At 40.3% G+C, this 19055-nt stretch overlaps 1 protein-coding gene across 1 annotated transcript in view; it reads right to left on the bottom strand.

The window, feature by feature from the left end:
• The window catches only part of LOC120635126, a 29467-nt gene extending 17526 nt beyond the window's left edge, over window positions 1-11941 (bottom strand). Inside the window, exons 1-2 of the mRNA XM_039906051.1 lie at window positions 11903-11941; window positions 8450-8582 (exon numbers count right to left, since the gene is read on the bottom strand). Coding sequence (XP_039761985.1) covers window positions 8450-8582 — 133 coding nt within the window. The 5' untranslated portion in view covers window positions 11903-11941. The remainder of the gene's footprint in view (window positions 1-8449; window positions 8583-11902) is intronic.
• Between the last annotated feature and the right edge of the window lie 7114 nt (window positions 11942-19055).

The following is a 19055-nucleotide window of genomic DNA, read 5'->3' on the forward strand; positions in this document are numbered from 1 at the left end:
ATACTAAAAAGGGCTGCACTGGTTTTCAGCCAGCCTCATTGTCTCCGTCGTCACTGAATCCTCACGACTAAACAATAACAAAATAATCATAAAAAAGGATAATAACATAGAATACCCCTACTTCCCTACTAATTTTATAAATGTCAATGTAAGTTTGTTTGTTACGCTTTCACACAAAAACTACTTAACCGATCCTCATGAAACTTTGTACAAATATTCTTAGAAGTGTTAGAAGTATTATAGGATACTTTTATCCCGACATTAAGCTCGGTTCCTTTGGGAGAGGGTATGAAAGTGTTTGACGTTTTAAACCATAACTCCGACAAATTATAACCGATTTAAATAATTATTTTAGTACTATAGAGGTTATAATATGTGTTTAATTTTGCCCAAACTGTGGTTGGAGATAGAGGACAGAACTCCTCAGCGGACAGCAGCAAACCTCTCATTGAAGGCTTAGCGATACTGAATAAATTATTTTAGAACTACAACTAAATTTAATGCCACATCAAAAAACAAAATCAAACGCAGACGAAGCAGTAAGTCGCGGGCAACAGCTAGTAATATATAAACAAACGAAAGATATTTTTTAATAATATCAGGTTGCCTTTAAAAGATCTCTTTAAGTGATAAGGCCGCCCTTGCACCCTAGCACTAAGTACTATAACTGTTTTCCTTGTATTTTTCCTATTGTGTTGCGTTGCAATAAAGTTTTTCTATTCTATTCTATTCTTTTTTAAATAGAGACATTGGACGAACTCCATGCAGCAGAGAGCGCCGTGGTTTTAAGTTAAAAGTCCCGGATTCGATCGGAGGGGCAATTTGGGAATTTATTACTTTTTTGGTTAACACCAAACCGGTCGCTCGTATCTACTGAGCGACTGGCTCACAGTACAGAATTACCTACTCTGGATTTATTAGTGTACTACCTGCTGTATACTGTATAAACAGTGGCGTGCACTTCATGCATGCACAAAAGCTCTGCATACCCTAAGATTTTTGTATAACTCATAAATGCGAAGGATTTTTCCGTTTTCTGGCATCTTCCTTCTATATGCATACCCTGGTCAGAAACCCTGTGCACGCCACTGTGTATAAATAAATAAATATACTACGACAATACACACATCGCCACCTAGCCCTAAAGTAAGCATAGCTTGTGTTATGGGTACTAAGATGACTGATACTTAGAATATACATATAAACACCCAGACACTGAAAAACATTCATGCTCATCACACAAACATTTTCCAGTTGTGGGAATCGAACCCACGGCCTTGGACTCTGAAAGCAGGCTCGCTGCAAACTGCGCCAATTGGTCGTCAATAAAACAACTGTATTGCTTTTTAATGGTTGAAGTATGACATTGTATATATGTATTTAAACTTATTAGATTTTAGAGGAATGTGCAGTGTCCAAATGAACTCATGTGAGTTTCAGGATACGAAGAATAATAATTTTAGTAGTTTGTGTAATAAAAGTAAAAAAATAATTCCGATTTTACTCTAGTCTGGTCTGGTGAACTTCGGCCGTGGCTAGTTACCACCCTAACGTCAAAGACGTGCATTTAAGCGATTTATCATTCCGGTACGATGTCGCGTAGACACTGTTTAAGCATATAGGTCTAATATAACAGCAAACATAAGTGGCGTGCATAGAGGCTATGCACAGGGTATGCAGAGGATATAAAATGGAGAAAATCTGCAATGCGAGATAAAAAAAACTTAGGGGTACGTATTTTAATAGTTATAAAAAGCCTACCGTTTAGTATGGTTTTTTTTTTACTTATTGTTTAAAATAAATTGTAACGAACATTTTCAAACATAATCAGCCCTCCCCTTAGAAACTATGCGTTTATGGCGAGGATGGCGGGTTCGTAAGTATATATCTGTATGAATATTCGACTACTTAATCGAAATGTAAATGTAACTAAATCTCAATATACATCATTTAGACAATCTTAAACAGTGGTATTTTTTGCACTGCTAGCTAAAAAAAGTTCTTTGACATTTCCTTAGATATACATGTTTTTTTTTTTCATTTAAACATTGCGAGCGGGTGGGAGATCTACAAATATTTCTGGTGATATGTATTTATAATTCCTTTTTCCGTAAACATTATGTGTTTCCGGTGTGGATGTGGATTCGAAATGTTAGTAGCTGTGAACCTTACGGGTTTCAACAGCGTCACCGGTGGGTCGGGGCGAGCGCGTAGCGTCGCCTGATGAAGGGTTTTGAGCCCTAGGGCTCGAGGAGAATCGGGGTGACGTCTACCTAGGGGCGTCTCCTGCGAGACTCGGACCTCGGCTTAGGCGGACGTCGGAATTTGGTGGACTGATCGGACGGTGATTAGTCCGTACGTCCCCGTGGCCGTGGGTTGTGTCCACGTCCGGGTGACGTAAGAAATCGGGGACCTCGTCTTCGCCGGCGAAGACGCTGTGTCGTGGTAACTATGTCGTCGGTGTGTAGCCCTAAAGCCCTAGCATAGGGAGCGTTGTCCGTCGTTATGTCGTCGTCGGGGTCGTCAAGGACGTGTCTCGGTCGTCTCCTATTAGGATCGACGTTTGGATTGGGCGTGTATGAACACGCCTTCACCACTAACGGGTTGGGATGAGACTCGGTTCTCTTAAAGTAGCTTTTAGAGAGCCGTTTAAAATAACTAGCTATCGTAGGGAGGTCTAGGTCCCTATGAAGGTCAGAGTTGCGCACGAACCACGGGCAGTTGGTGGCCATGCGCATGAATTTGTTTTGCAGCTTTTGCAAGCTGCTAAACGATCTGTGCGGGAGATGTGCAAACACGGGACTCGCGTAGGTCATTATAGGGCGAATACAGATTTTATACAAGGTGACCTTGTGTCTGAGGGACATTTTACTTTTGCCGCTAATCATGGGGTAGAGACGACTTAGCACAAACGCGGCCTTTTTACGGACCCTGCGAATGTGCGCTGCGAAGCTCATACGCTTATCGAAGGTGACTCCTAGGTACTTGACTTTATCTTGCCAAGGGACGGGGCGCCCGTAGAGGGTTAACTGTTTGCGATTCCATCGGGGATACCTTCTGAACCCAGAGAAGAGCACCGCTGCGCTCTTCTCCGGGTTCACCTCGATCCTCCAACGCTGGAACCAATCGCCTAGGCGGTCGGCCGCGTTCTGGAGGCGAGCCCTAATGGTGTTGGGATTAATGTCGGTGGCGTAGACGGCGGTGTCATCCGCGAATTGAGCGATGTGGACTTTATGAAAGTCCTGTGGGATGTCGCTAGTGAAGAGCGCATAGAGCAAAGGGGAGAGCGAGGAGCCCTGAGGGACTCCCGCTCTTATCGGCCTGGCAGTGGATAGCGTACCGTCTATACGGTAACGGAAAGTGCGGTTCGTGAGATAGTTCCTCAACAGGTGCACTAACCTGTTGGGAACTCCTAAATTGTGGAGCTTGTAAAGCAAGCCTTCGTGCCATACTCTGTCGAACGCTTTAGCCACGTCGAAGAATATAGCGCCGGTCGGAATGTAGCTCGTTAGGCTATGGAACCCGTGTAGGACGTGTTCCGTGAATCGGTGCGCCTGATGGACGCAAGAGTGTTTGGCTCTGAAGCCGAATTGCTGGTCGTTGAGGAGCTTTCGCTCCTCTACGACTGCCTTTAATCTATTCAGAATTACCCGCTCAAACACCTTTGCCAGTGAGTTGAGTAGGCTTATGGGGCGATAGCTAGTGGGAAGATTGCGGGGTTTGCCCGGCTTCGGGATACCTATTACGTTTGCTTCTTTCCACGAGTCGGGAAAGTAGCAGTGTGCCAGGAATGTGTTGAAAATAACAACCAGTAGGTTTATTATTTCACCGGGGAGTAATTTGAGCGTTTTGTTGTTGATGGAATCGGGACCGGGGGCTTTTTTACTGTGAAAGCCCTTGATAATCGTATGAACCTCCTCGCAGGTCGTGGGTGGAAGAGGGTCACCATCGGGGGGCAGGGAGAAGAGTGTTTCGAGTTCGCTTTCGACTTTCAACACTTGGGTCCTATCTATTGATATTGTGCTAGGGGAGCATTGTGCTTCTAAACTATCGGCCAAGCACTCGGCCTTATCGATATCGTCAAAGGCGGGCGGTTGGTCGGGTCTAAGTAACGGTGGGGTTGCTGCGACTCTATTACTTCGTGAGAGAGAACGGGCCAGCTTGTAGTACTCTACATGCGATGGCCTGAGCTCTCCCAAAAAGCGGTCCCATTTATCGTCGCGTAGTAACTTGAGGTTCTCCAAAAGTTCCCTTTGGGCCTTCCAGAGAAGTCTCCGGTTACGTCTGTTTGGACATTTGTCATGGGCTCTTTGAAGGCGGTTCTTATTAGTGATTAACTGTCTAGCTTCGTCCGGGAGAGGCCTACGGACGGGTCCGATCGGCATTACCCGGGAGGAGATGCTGACAGAGTAACCGATGTGGTTAACCAGGTGCTGTGAGGCAACACGGGCGTCTTCTAATGAATCTATGGTGTCAGGGATTCGAGAGAGATGCTCCGATTCTTTCGACTTTAGATGCTCTGCGAGCGTCTTGTAGTCGATGATCGTTCGGGACGGGGGCGCCTCTGTAGGCAGGGGACCTAGCTGGAGCTGAACGGGACGGTGGTCTGAACATAGTTCGGATAACACTTCCAAAGAGTATACTTCCAGAGCGATATTCTTGAGAAGTGCTATGTCTAGTATGTCCGGTCGGTCGTTGGGTCTGTCGCTGTTAGGGAAGCGGGTCGGACTGTCAGGGGCGACTATAACGAAATTGAATTCGGGTCGCATGAACAGTTTGTCGAGTTGGATACCTCGTTTGTTGTTTACACTACTGTTCCAGTTAGTGTGTTTGGCATTGAAGTCTCCGGCCAAAATGACCGAGTCTCCTAGGGAGAGGAGTGCGCTAAGATCGCTCTCTAAGAGCGACTTTGTCGGGGGGTGATACACTGATGCTAGTATGATCGGCGGATGGCCGGTCATACCCACCTGACATACTGAGACTTCCATGTTGGTAAGACTGGGAGGATCGAGGGGAGTGCACTGAAGAGCCCTTCTGTAGTAAATGGCAGTACCACCAAGCCTACTGGTGGTTCTGTCATTTCGGACTAGATTATAATTAGCGATTCGCGGAACGTTATTGCATCGGTTTTAAAAAGGTCTCTTGCACTAAGAGGATATCGGGTTGGTGTCTAACTACAAAATCGCGGACAAGCGCCATTTGATCGATAAGGCCGTTTGCGTTAAAGAAGGTAACGGCCAGGGGTTTGAGTCTACCGTTAATTGTACTAGGCATTGTTGATGATTTCTTGGACTCGCCTTATGGTACTAAGTAAGCCTTGATATTTTTCATAGGCTCCTAATAGGTTAATCTTAGCCTCCGCATAGAAGGCTTTGATTTGTTCACCGTCGATTGAGTCGACGATGAACTGAGTTCCCTGCATTGCCGAGGCTCCGACAGGGAGAGAGTTCTGGGGACCGGCGGCGGACTTGGCCGCCGACGTCTGGGAGAGCAGTGAGGCTGCAGACGGGGGGGCTGACGAGGCCCCGGATGCCTGGGTGGCGGTGGTGAGGGGAGCGTTGTTCGCTCTGTAAAGAGGTCTGTTCCATGCACTGGTAGCTGGTACCGGTGCCGGAACGAAAACCTGTTCGGGCTGAGGCCGAGCTGCGGCGGGTCTACGACCGTTCGAGTGACCCCTTCGCCTGGTCGTCCGAGGTGCCTTCGGGCAGCCGCGATAATTCGCGGGGTGCCCTTGGGTCCTGCAGAGTACGCAGCTAGGGGGCTCTTCGACGGTCCTATCCCGCCGGGAGCAGTCGGAGGTGCCGTGGTCGTCCAGGCACTTTACGCAGCGGGGGCGGGCGAAGCAGTTCCTTGCGGAATGCCCGTAGAGCTGGCAACGATGGCATTGGCCGATCTTGCCGCGGTTGTTTGGCCGTTCGACATTAATGCCGGATAGCCTGCAGACTGTAGACAAGTTGTAAACTTGTTTACCTTCCGGTGTCAATTCGATTATGGCCAGCACCATATCGTAGGGAGCCCTGTTGCGGGCGTTGTACAGCCTGTGTACTTCAAGGACGGGGATTTTCTGGGACAGAAGGTCCTCTTTGATGTGTTCCGTGTTAATCTCCTTGGGAATCCCATGGATGATAACACGGAGAAGTCTCTCCTCTTGGAGAGCTTAGGTGTGATAACCTACTGCTTGCTCTCTGAGGAGAGTGGTTAGCTTCCGATGGTCGTCGGAAGACGGGCATTGCACCTTGATGCCAATGGCCGTGGAGCGGGCGGAGGAGAAACTAATTTCTCGCTCAGTGAGTTTCGGGAGGAGGTTAATCCACGCGAGTTTTTCCCTAATGAAGAGAGGTGGGACTTTTTCCCTAGCGGGTTCCTCCATGGGGGAGTCTTCGGACGCCTCCTCGGGGGTTGCCTGGGAGTTCGTGTCGGGGTTGCGCGCACGTTTGTTCGGTACGGGTGTCGGGACGGGGTCGATGGTGACCTTCTTCGCGGGGTTACCTTTCGATTTAGAGGGTTTTAGTTTCCTCTTCTTGTGGGAGACGGTGGTGAAGCCATCGTCTACCTCAGAAGAGGCTGGGGAGGTCGAGTCTAGGGTTAGTTTTGGAGTTTCCTCCACATGCATTAGTTGCCCTGAAGGGGCTGGGGCCGCGGTTAAAATGGGTCGGGCTAGTCGGGGGTCCCGGGGGGACTCCTGCGAGCTAATCAGACTGGGCGTCTGATCGAGGGGGTTAGGGGCGATCTGGAACCCACGCATGTAGTCTGCGTGGTTCCTCTCTAGGTCGGCTAGTAGGGCTGCCAGGTTCAGGTTGAGGATCCTTGCGGGATCCACAACTGCCCCGGGCAGTAAATAGGGTGGCCTCCCCGCCATTGCAGGGAGGTGAGTACCTAAGGTGTGGCCCTAGGGGCCCTCACCCTTCGGGGGTGAGGGTTGAGTACCTAACGACTTACAACCTTCACTGCACAGCACTGACACAAACACAACCGAAAGTGAACCAACAAAAAGGCCACCAAAACACTGCACTGAAGTGAGAGTCTCAAGCCGCATGTGTGTTGAACAAGTCGATTGGAGCATCGACTGCGTACTCAAAAGTACGCGAGTTCAGGCAACCGTCTGCAACGGATGCCAGAAGCGAAGTGTGTTTCCGGTAGACTAAACTTTTTATAACTAGGCAGTTTCCGAAATTACCATCTCGCTCTTTACGTCTCTCTCTCTTTTTGTGCCTCTCCACTACTGGAGGTTGGCCGTCAGCTCAGCGAACTTCTCGCGGTCTTGCGCCAAACGAAACAATGTTACGTCTAAGATGTCGTATATTACTAAATTCTTCCTTGAGTACGGCTAATGTTACTTTGCTCTGCACTGGCAATAAATTCATAGCATTCATTAAATTATTTTTCACTGGCAAATAGGTATATATATTTATTCTTTAAAATAATTGCTTTATAAATATAATCTAAAAGAAACTTTTCAAAACTAAATAAAATCTAAAACTTCCTCGAAACCACTGCAGCGAGGCACAGTTCCTAAGATGCTGGCAGCATTGCCCCTTTGGATGGCCAAACTAATTCGTTGGCCAAGGTAACTGCCCGCTCTAGGATCACCGGTAGACTCGATAACCCTTTTCCATAATTCTTTGAAAAGGGCTCTTGGCTCCGGACCCAAAGTCTCTGCTCCAAAAGGCACATTATTTTTTATAACTCGTACTGGACATTTTCTTCATTTTGTATTACCCTTTATGTAAGACACCGAGCAATACTCCCTAATAGGTTAGCCCGCTACCATCTTAGACTGCAGCCAGTGGCGTTCACTGGGTTTCTTACCAGCGTATGCATACACCAGGAAAATTGCATAAAACGGCGAAAAATCTCCTCTCCTATAGGAGCTATATATCAATTGTATGGTAGGCAGTGCATGCATGAAGTGCACGCCACTGACTGCATCAGCACTTCAGATAATTTCCAAGTAGCTTCGTTAACGTTGAAACTATAAAATTATTTGATTTAATATTTATTTGGAAAAGTTCTCTATTTCTTTTAAAAAACTCCAAGACATGCCCCGGCAGGATAAATTGCGGCGCATGCGCAAACACAACTTGGTCCTACCGCCATCTAAATTAAAAATCCACAGCACCGGCCCAAACCCCATGCGCACAAAAATTTACAACAAAATCCCGGAACATATAAAAGAAAAAGAAAGTATAAACTTATTCACAAAATCCTTAAAACATTACTTGCTGGAGAAAGCTTATTATAAAATAAATGACTTCCTAAATGAGAATATTTAATATTGACAATAATAAGTCCGCCTCTCAATCTGGTTACAGCGCCCTCCCAGGGTTCCATTACAAATGTAAACATTAGATTGACATTATTTTTGAAATATATAATAATTATGTAATATGACATTGTAATGGACTTGTAATTGAATAAATAAATAAATGAATAAATAAATTTAACTTACATTGGGTATCGCCAATGTCATTTGGGCTCGGAGTGCCGAAGATATCTTTGATGACATACGGACTCAAAGTTGATTGCATTGATCCGTGTTGGGCCAGAGCTATTAAGCACAGCCACAGCAAAAGCTTGTACATCTGGAAAATACATCATCATCGGGGCTAGAACGGGCAGGGGATAAAAATTATATCCCCCGATTACATCCCCTGACAAGGAATTTAATTAACGTGCCCACTTGCCAAATCATGGGAACAAGGAATTGGAAAAGTTTACCCCCGTTTTTCTCTATCATTTATTCATATTATTATTTTTTTTTTAATTCTTAACAATGCTTAAATAAAAAATAAAAAACACTATTAAAAAATTATAAAAAAAACCATCCACCCTCCGCTTGCGGGGCTTTTGAATGCCCAAGCAACCGGCGGTTAGGACTCCAGAGTGAGGAACCTCCTCACAATACGCGCCGTTTCAAGGACTCCTGCCTTCTGTATCCGACCCTTGATTCAACAACCAAGCGAAAGCTTCTTAAGATGTTGGTCGAAGCTTTTCGCGAGAAGACCATTTTTGTATATTCTAATGTTGTGGTATACAAATAAGAGTTTAATAACAATGCGTAGGACATCGACTTCACTATGGGCGAGTTCGGATCCCGGCACGCACCTTAACTTTTCGAAGTTGTGTGCGTTTTTGGCAATTGAAATATCACTTGCTTCAACGGTGAAGGAAAACATCGTGAGGAAACCTGCAAGCCTGAGAGTTCTCCATAATGTTCTCGAAGGATCATATAACGAGAACTTAAATAATATAGACATTTTTTCTACGCGAATAGGCGCCTTTAAGAAGTTGGTCATAGATTGTTTGATTCCGGGCGATAATCAATAACTGTTACAGACAAAGTTTTGCGATCGCAATATATATTAATGAATAATTATAAGATTTCCTTCCAAATTTTTTTATTTCTGTTCGTATTTTTGTAGAAATTGTTGCAACTATAATGTTTTATTAGGTTTTGAATAAGCCCCATTAACAAATATTTCTTGTAATATGTGGTTTACGCAGTTTACGCCGCAGTGAGTAATTATTTGTACTATGTGTAATGTGATACTGTATTGCTGTTTGTGAACCCAAAGAAATAAATAATTCAAAATTCAAAATTCGAAATTCATTTATTTCAAGTAGGCCTAATATAAGCACTTTTGAAACGTCAAGTCTGTCTGTTTGTAGTGATTATACCACCGGTTCGGAAGGCAGATTCTACCGAGAAGAAGCCGGCAAGAAACTCAGCAGTTGCTCTTTTCCAACATCAACAATTTACATTTTGCATTTTAACATTCATTTTTCTATCTTGTGAGAGCTGAAAGCGGAGCCGGATGCTTCCAAGCAACCTTGTCATTAAAAAATTCATCAATTGTATAGTAACCTCGCTGTAATAAATGTGTTTTAACAAATTCTTTAAACTTGTGCATTGGCAGGTCCAAAATCACCTTAGAAACCTCACCTTGAAATCACCTTAAAAAAGGTTGTGTGAGCCAGCTTGGTGGATTACGGCTTTGACCCTTTCTGTTTGTAGGAGGAGACCCGTGCCCTGTATTGAGCCAGTAATACGATGATGATAAAGATATTTTTGTCCCTAGTGCGCCGTGGTGAAGCGCCGTGAATTAGGTAGGAGTTCCCGGGTTCGATTCCCGGCAGGGGCCATTTGGGAATTTATGATCTGGATTTTCTCTGGTCTGGTCTGGTAGGACGCTCTGGCCGTGGCTAGATACCACCCTATCGATAAAGACGTGTCGCTAAGCGAACGGCGCCATTTTTGACGGCCCATTGGCGCAGTTTGCAGCGACCCTGCTTTCTGAGTCAAAGGCCGTGGGTTCGATTCCCACGACTGGAAAATGTTTGTGTGATGAACATAAATATTTTTCAGTGTCTGGGTGTTTATCTGTATATTATAAGTATTTTATGTATTATTCATAAAAAATATTCATCAGTCATCGTAGTACCCATAACACAAGCTACGCTTACTTTGGGGCTTGATGGCGATGTGTGTATTGTCGTAAAAAAAAAAAAAAAACTAGTGTTCCTAAATTTTACTTATTGCACAATACAGCAAAATTTTCTCGATGGAAGAAATGTCAAAGTTAACTGTAAAGAAATTTTAATGTACCTTTTTACGTTTATATTTATAGACGACTAGTTGTACCCTGCCACGCTTCGCTGTGGCACATTGTGATTGAATGGTTGAGAGAAATAGATGAAAACAATCCTTGATGCGTTTTATATATCATGCTAAAATTTCAGCCCGCAACATAACCTTTTTATATATATAGATATGTGTTTTAGCACTAAAGATGTCCCTCCTACTTCCGGAGGCCACCAGTATTATTTGGAAATTATAGATAGTTGCAATCATTGACTGCAAATCTCACATAGACTCTTCCGCACTTAAAGATTTAGTAGTAGTACCTATTAATGCATTTTGTGGCCAAGCTTTTCCAGGGAAGTCCCTACTACCCCCATGCCTATTAAGCTGAGAGAAAGTTTAGTTTTTTATTATTTTTCTGATCATTAACGCCCCCGCTATACACTTCGGAGATTTAACACTTTTAAAAAAGTTAGCCTATCCATTAAGTCAATGTATCCTCTACATGGATACAAAATTTCAATTCAATCGGATGTATAGTTTAATAGTTTTAACGGAACAACCGTAAAAAGCTCTATAGATTTATATATTAGTATAGATATAGATATTGAAGTTTTTTATTTTCTTTTATTTCAATTTTAAATTAGGAACACCGCAGATTCTCCTAGTTTTAACGGAGTATAACATATTAAGCTTCGTTACCGATGCAAATCTTGAACACTTGACTTATCTTAATGAAATTATGCACATAAATAGTTGGCACTGAATACATCTTATCGCGACAAAATAACACATTCGCATTAAATATATTAGAAGACATTGAACTGTAAAAGTATTTGCTGATGTTATTTTCCTTTCTACACTTTTATTATGTAATACACTACTTTACTTTACTATAGTGTTATTATTTGTAAAGAACTCTTTTCTCGAGGTCATATATCGAACCATTTCTTATCCACCAATGTTTTTTACAGTTGTTAAAGTGTCATTTTAAAAAGATATTTAAGAGTTTATTTTAAGAAGAAATTATTTGATTTTAAAGACCTGAAGTACCTAAGGACTTCAAATGTTGTTTCTTGTATTTTCACAGAAACGCAATTTCGTCTTTATTTCAACTACCTAAACATTATTGTACGAGTAAAACAACATATATATATATTGTGTTTAACTTTAATCAGTAATTAATTATTATTAAATATGCGATTACTGTTATCTAATATTTATATTAAGTAGACCTTGGGTCTTGGATATTTGAGTATGCAAAGCGACTGGGTGAAAAACTAAATCACAAAATTAAGTATTAAATTCATTAAAATTTACCTTAAACGATCCACAGAACTAGCACTGGTTGAATACAGAACACGACTAAGCGATAGATAAAATAAATTCTTAGTCGAGTACAAAACAAACATCTGTCGGAATAACTTCCTCTTATGTAGCTTATTGATGCGCAAATCCAAATTAATTGAATACGGGCGGAGTACCACAGGGTAGTATACTGTGTCTCTTACCTTTTCTAACTTTTATTAATGACATTACAAATTTGAAGACAGGTCCAAGTATATTGTTTAGGTGTAAGCATAATGTTATAGTACAAAAAAATACTAAATTGATAATAACAATGTTTTGCAAGATATATATAATCTATACATAAAGTAATTATTAGTGAGTTAGTTATACTGTAAAATAGAAACTGAAATAGGAAAAAATCCCAAGTACTTTTGGACGCACTTAAAAAACGTTCGAAATAAAAGTAGCGCTTATCCACCAATTATGACACTAGATGATTATAAAGCTAGTGACACTAAATCTGTTTGTCAGTTATTTGCGACTCACTTTTCCTCAGTGTATGAAAGAGACACGGGCGACACAATCGAGTCAAGTTTTATAAATTTAAGTTCTTTTAATGAAATAGAAAATCTTAAACTTTCCGGCTTAACTATCTTTATAAAACTAAAAAGACTTTACAAATGTAAGGGAGCAGGCCCTGACAATATACCTCCAATTTTTTTAATCAATTGCGCGTGGCAGATCTCTTTACCACTAACGATGATTTTTAATAAGTATATTTAATAGATGGCCAGTTTCCTGATATTTGGAAAGAATCTAGAATTGTTCCTGTTTACAAATCTGGGAAACAAAATGATGTGAAAAATTATCGCCCTATATCAATCATGGCAAAAGCTTTTGAATCTTTAGTGTATCAACATATGTATACACATTTAAAAAACTATGTAAGTGACAAGCAGCATGGATTTATGTGCAAACGCTCTACTAATACCAATTTATTACTGCATGTAACAAATATTGCTGAATGTATTGATCATGGTTATCAAATGGATGCAATATACGCTGATTTTTCAAAGGCTTTTGACAAAGTTAATCATCGACTACTACTGAGCAAATGGTATCTCTGACTCTTTGCTGAAGTGGAGCAAATCATACCTTGTGAATAGGAAGTCAAGGGTAGTAATTAATGGACATCAATCAGAAGTGTTTATAGCGGAATCTGGGGTGCCTCAAGGATCGAACCTCGAGAAGGACCTCTGTTTTTTAATATATTTATTAACGATATAACTGACATTTTCTTCAACAGCAATGCAAGTCTCTTTGCTGATGATTTGAAAAATTGATAAAACTCTTGACCTAGCGAATAAATCGTTAGGATTTGTACTCAGGACTTCTAAAAATTTTAAAAGATGTGCTACTATAATAAGACTATTTGATTGTTATGTGCGAAGCAAAGTTCAATATTGTTGCACAGTCTGGTCACCATACATTAAAATTTATATTAAGAGGATTGAAAGAGTACAAGAACGATTTTTGCGACTGCTCTCTTATAGATTCAATAGAAATCTTCATAATTATACAGATAGGCTTATTTATTTTAAAAAGCAAAGTCTTGAACATAGACGACAGCTGTTGTCAATGACATTCTTATTTAATTTGTTTAACAATGGCGTTGATTGTCCTGAACTGATACACAGATTTGCGATCAGAACACCGCGCACAAACACACCTCGGGTTCCTTGTAATTTGTTGTATCACAGGCCTTATAGAACGAAGTTGGGTAAATATTCTCCCTTACCAAGAATATCCGACATTTATAACGATTACGTAAAAAAACAAAAAGAAATAGACTTATTTCATAATAAATTCACTGACGATAAAAATAAAATAAAATAAATACTTGACTTCTTATGTTATCAAATATTCAAAATTTATAAGCTTAAACTTGGACATTGATGTAATTTTTTTTTTTTAAATTTAATTTTTAATTTAATTCTTAACTAAATATGATTTTTAATTTTAATTCTATTTATATTTTTAACATTATTAATTATTAAAATATTTTTAGACATTTATTTTGTAATGCAATTATATATAAAATGTAATTAATTTTGAAATTATTTGTAAACGTTGTGAAAACCTGTAATAAGCTGAACATTCACTTAGCTCGCAACGTAAAAATTTGGACATGAAAAAAAGTATTAGCGGTTGGTTTTCCTAAATAAATAAATAAATAAATAAATAAATACTGACTAAGCGAAACCGAAAATTATAATTATGGTTTTCAGTTACTTATTGCTATGTATTTGTAAACATAAAATAACCCAGAATAAATTATGTAAAAGTAAATAAAATCTAAAATGTCTTCAAAACCACCGCAGCGAAGCACAGTTCCTAAGATGCTGGCAGCTTTGCCCCTTTGGAGGGCCAAACTAATTCTTCGGCCAAGGCAACTGCCCGCTCTAGGATCACCGGTAGACTCGATAACCCTTTTTGATGCAGATTTATCAACTCACAGAGCACTGGCACACAATTGGAAATAAGATCCAAATAATATATGTGTAATAATATACGCGGGTAAACTTCTCCTATTCGTTGTTCCAGTGATTTAGCAGGTGGGCACGTTAATTATAACCCTTTATACGGGGATATGTTTTGTTACCGTTAATTTCGTTACGTAAAACATAATATATATATATATATATATATATTATGTTTATAAATTAGGTTCATGTATGATATATTAAAATATCCGCACTGAAAAAGAAATATCTTGTACTATAGTAATATATGGCTGCAAAGCATACGTGTTATCATATGGCTTGATACGATTGGGTAACTCCGATGACATAGGGGAGGGGAAAAACCGGTTTTGATGGGTTTTTCACAGACAGGCAGAGTTTAATCATCATTTTTCATGTCAAAATTGGCACTTTTAGAAAATTTATTATGGCAAAATAAGTATTATAAGCTTTAAAGTTTTTGTTTTTTGTTTTAATTTTTTTTTTTTTTTGTATTATTTTCGCTTGGTAGGTACTTTATGGTTGATGTTTGATGCTATCGTATATGTATAACTAAGTTGTGTAAACTTCATTGTTTTATCTGATATAGTCAAAGTCAAAGTCAAAAAATATCTTGATTCAAGTAAAGGTGGCACTTTTGATGCGTACATAAGAATTACACTGTAGTGAGATGATGGCGATAACCACATTCGTAAACTTAAAACTAAAGCTACGAGGGTTCCCCAAACGCGTCCTGGTCTAAGAAGAAGCCCACAACAAACTTAGCCGGGTGTTTTTTTTTTGTTATCACCATCTCACAATGTCATTTTAAATTATAAGTAGAGCAACCTGGTTAGAGCAATAATTTACACCCAAGCTTTTTTATCGATTACGTAGTCCTTTATACTATAATAGGACTTTTCTAAAAGCTTACGTTTAAAACAAACTTTGAACTTTTTAAGAGACATCTCCAAGATGTCAATTGGTAGTTTATTGTAGAATTGTATGCAATTTCCTTTAAACGAATTATGAATTTTATGTAACCTAGTATATTGCACTGTAAGTTTATTCTTACTTCTAATGTTTAAATTATTGCAGTCACATTTTTTCTTAAATTTAGAAATGTTTTTATGAACGTACATTAAATTTTCAAATATGTACTGACTATACACTGTCATTATTTTAAAATCTTTAAATTCATCTCTCAATGACTCTCTCGGACCCATTTTGTAGATCGATTAAAAATACGGCAATACTTTTATGTGTAATCGTACTGTACGTTTCCCTTAAAAAGCCAATAAATAGATAAACCATCACATGAACACGTTAACCGCCGACTGCAGAGCACGTAACAGATCCTCCTACCAGAATGAGAAGGTGGACTCCACATAACTTTCTAATTTATGTGTGTTTCATGGAATTAAAATTATAATAATAATAATAATAAATATACTATGACAATAGGTACAACAATAGGTAATTTTTTTAAGTCACACACCTTTGAGAATATTACGGAGAACTCTCAGGCATGCAGGTTTCCTCACGATATTTTCCTTCACCGTTAAAGCAAGTGATATTTTGACGGCCGAGTGGCGCAGTGGGCAGCGACCCTACTTTCTGAGTCCAAGGTCATGGGTTCGATTCCCACAACTGGAAATTGTTTGTGTGATGAACATGAATGTTTTTCAGTGTCTAGGTGTTTATCTGTATATTATAAGTATTTATGTGTATTATATTCACAAAAAAATATTCAGCTCAGCTATCTCAGTACCCATAACACAAGCTACGCTTACTTTGGGGTTAGATGGCGATGTGCGTATTGTCGTAGTATATTTATTTATATTTCCGGCAAACTACAGGAAACGGGTTTCCTCTCAGAATGAAAAGTGTTAAGGCCGTAGTTTACCGCGCTGGCCAAGTAGACTTCACACACCTTTGAGAATATTACGGAGAACTCTCGGGCATGCAGGTATCCTCACAGTTAAAGCAAGCGATATTTTAATTGCTAACACTTTCTGAAATATGTATTCATAATATATTTGTTATCTGTCAACACGATTATAAACATCGACTGACCCCGCTGCTAAAGGAAAAAAATACGTTCAAACTGTTTTTCCCCAACTTTGTCCGCATGTTATTAATATATTGATCAAAACAAATTTTGTTTTTTGTTTGTCGTCAAATCAAACTAACAAGTAATTACCTACTGGTAATTGCGGTTACATTATAAAGGAAATAACTCAACTAATAACTCTTGGTGAGATTCTAGCTTTCTAGGTACAAGTATGAGTCAGTGAGTCAGTGAGTCAGTCAGTCATGACATATTTTGTTGACCTTCCTTGCCGGCTGTGGCGATTCGGATATTTATAATTTCGGAATTTTTCTGGTCTGGTCTGGTGGGAGCTTCGGCCGTGGTTAGCGACAAATGCGTGCAGCAAAGCGATTTAGCTTTTCAATACGATTTCGTACCATATGGATATAATATAACTGTCATACTTCTAGAAAGTCAGCCTGCTACCATCTTAAACTGTACCACCACTTACCATCAAGTAGATAAATAAATAAATAAATAAATATACTACGACGATACACACATCGCCATCTAGCCCCAAAGTAAGCGTAGCTTGTGTTATGGGTACTGAGACAGCTGATGAATATTTTTTTATGAATATAATACACATAAATACTTATAATATACAGATAAACACCCAGACACTGAAAAACATTCATGTTCATCACACAAACACTCTCCAGTTGTGGGAATCGAACCCACGGCCTTGGACTCAGAAAGCAGGGTCGCTGCCCACTGCGCCACTCGGCCGTCAAAGTCAAGTGAGCTGTGTGTAGTCGAATAAAGAAAAAAAAAATTGTTCTATATACAACGTCTTAACGAACTACGAAATACTGTTGAAGGAAAGACGCAGAAGTAAGTGTGAAAATATGAAATCAAACGAAGTATATTTATTATTCCATACAAACGAATTCAAAACATTCCAATTGTTTATTTATGAAAAATTTAAGATAAAAGACCGACACGCGCATAGTACCTACGCTATCGTAACTTTAGCGTCGTTATCGTATATCGTAATTTGTTGTTGGACAGCACATAAGAGTTCTGTTTCTCTAGGTATCACCTAAAACACTGGGCATCCGATTAAGGCGATAAGGGCCTAGTCCATTTTACGTTCCTGCTTTAGGCTATGCATAAAGCATTATGGAAATTTTTCCCACCCATACGAATTATATAAAATAATTCGGGTAGGTAGTGCTTTCGTGCATGTATGAAGTGCACGCCACTGGTGCCTAGTTTCGGTGAGAACGGGCATTAGAGTCTGCCGAAATCCTTAGCACTACGCCACCACCGCTTCGAAGAACGTGTAAATTAGGAAAACAATATGGTATTATAAATAGATTCGCAATTTATATATGTATATTGATATTTAATATAATAATTATCTTGTAAACATATACGCGAGTACAAGTACCTACGCGACGCAAACTCACACACGCACAATTATTTAATTATTTAATATACATATATACATTTATTACATAAACACCAATATAATTTGTGAGATACGCATTTGTTTGTATAATTATTTATAATAATTACTTTACATTATAAAAACTCTATGTACCTACATTCTTGTGAATAATTTTTTTTTTATTTGTTACGCATTGTTTTCCTCACTATATACTTCCACCCAAACGTATATCGGTTCTCCGAACTACGTGCCCCGCCCATTGGCACTTAAACTTCGCGAGCCGTTGAGCTATGACAGAAACTCCAGTTCTTCTAATGTGATAACGTAGATATATTCCTACCATCAATCTATCGCTGAGTTGCAACGTAGATCTCCACCGAGACCTCGATCTTCCCACCATAGCCCAGTACATGAAAACATTATCAAAGACCTACTTTAAAAATGCAGTCCGACACCCCAACCCCCTAGTGGTCGAGGCGTCCACTTATACCCCCGTCCCCGACGTCGAACCAAAGCGGCGACGTCCGAAGCATGTCCTTGACGACCCTGACGACCAAATAACTACCGACAACGTGTCCCAACAACACACACACACGCAACATTCACAGCGTCTTCGCCGGCGAAGACGAGGGCCCCGATTTCTGACGTCATCCGGACGTGGATCCTTACCACGGTCACGGGGGCGTTCGGACTAAACAATGATTAGTCCAAAAGTCCACCAACAGTCAGATTAACGTCGAACCGAGCCGAGGTCCGAGTCCTCGCAGGAGGCACCCTCGGGTCGACGTCTCCCATACTCCCCCCGATGTCGTCGAGCCCTGGGGCTCTTCTCATGGCGAGCTTTCGCGCTCGCCCCACTCCCCCGGTGACGCCGTAGCAAAGTATCGCTGAGTTGCAATCCTGTTTCATAATTGTGGAAGCTGTAAGTTTAAGAAAAAAAAAAGTGTGTGTCAGCTCCGACGCACGACTGGAGTTTACTCCTTAAGTACGATTGTCGAAACATACACAGAAAGAGTTTATTTAGCTGAATATAGATTAATACCATATGAAAGGGTAAATTAAAAATCCTGTGCAATTTATTCACACACGGCGGAAGTGTAACTTCTTAAAAGTAGCCTACGAGAGATTGAGGTGGATGTAGAGTATCAGAACCATTAGAATAAATGTAATGTTTATTATTTAGTTTTCATGGTAACA

This window comes from Pararge aegeria, chromosome 26, assembly GCF_905163445.1.
Source record: "Pararge aegeria chromosome 26, ilParAegt1.1, whole genome shotgun sequence".
Classification (NCBI taxonomy): domain Eukaryota; kingdom Metazoa; phylum Arthropoda; class Insecta; order Lepidoptera; family Nymphalidae; genus Pararge; species Pararge aegeria.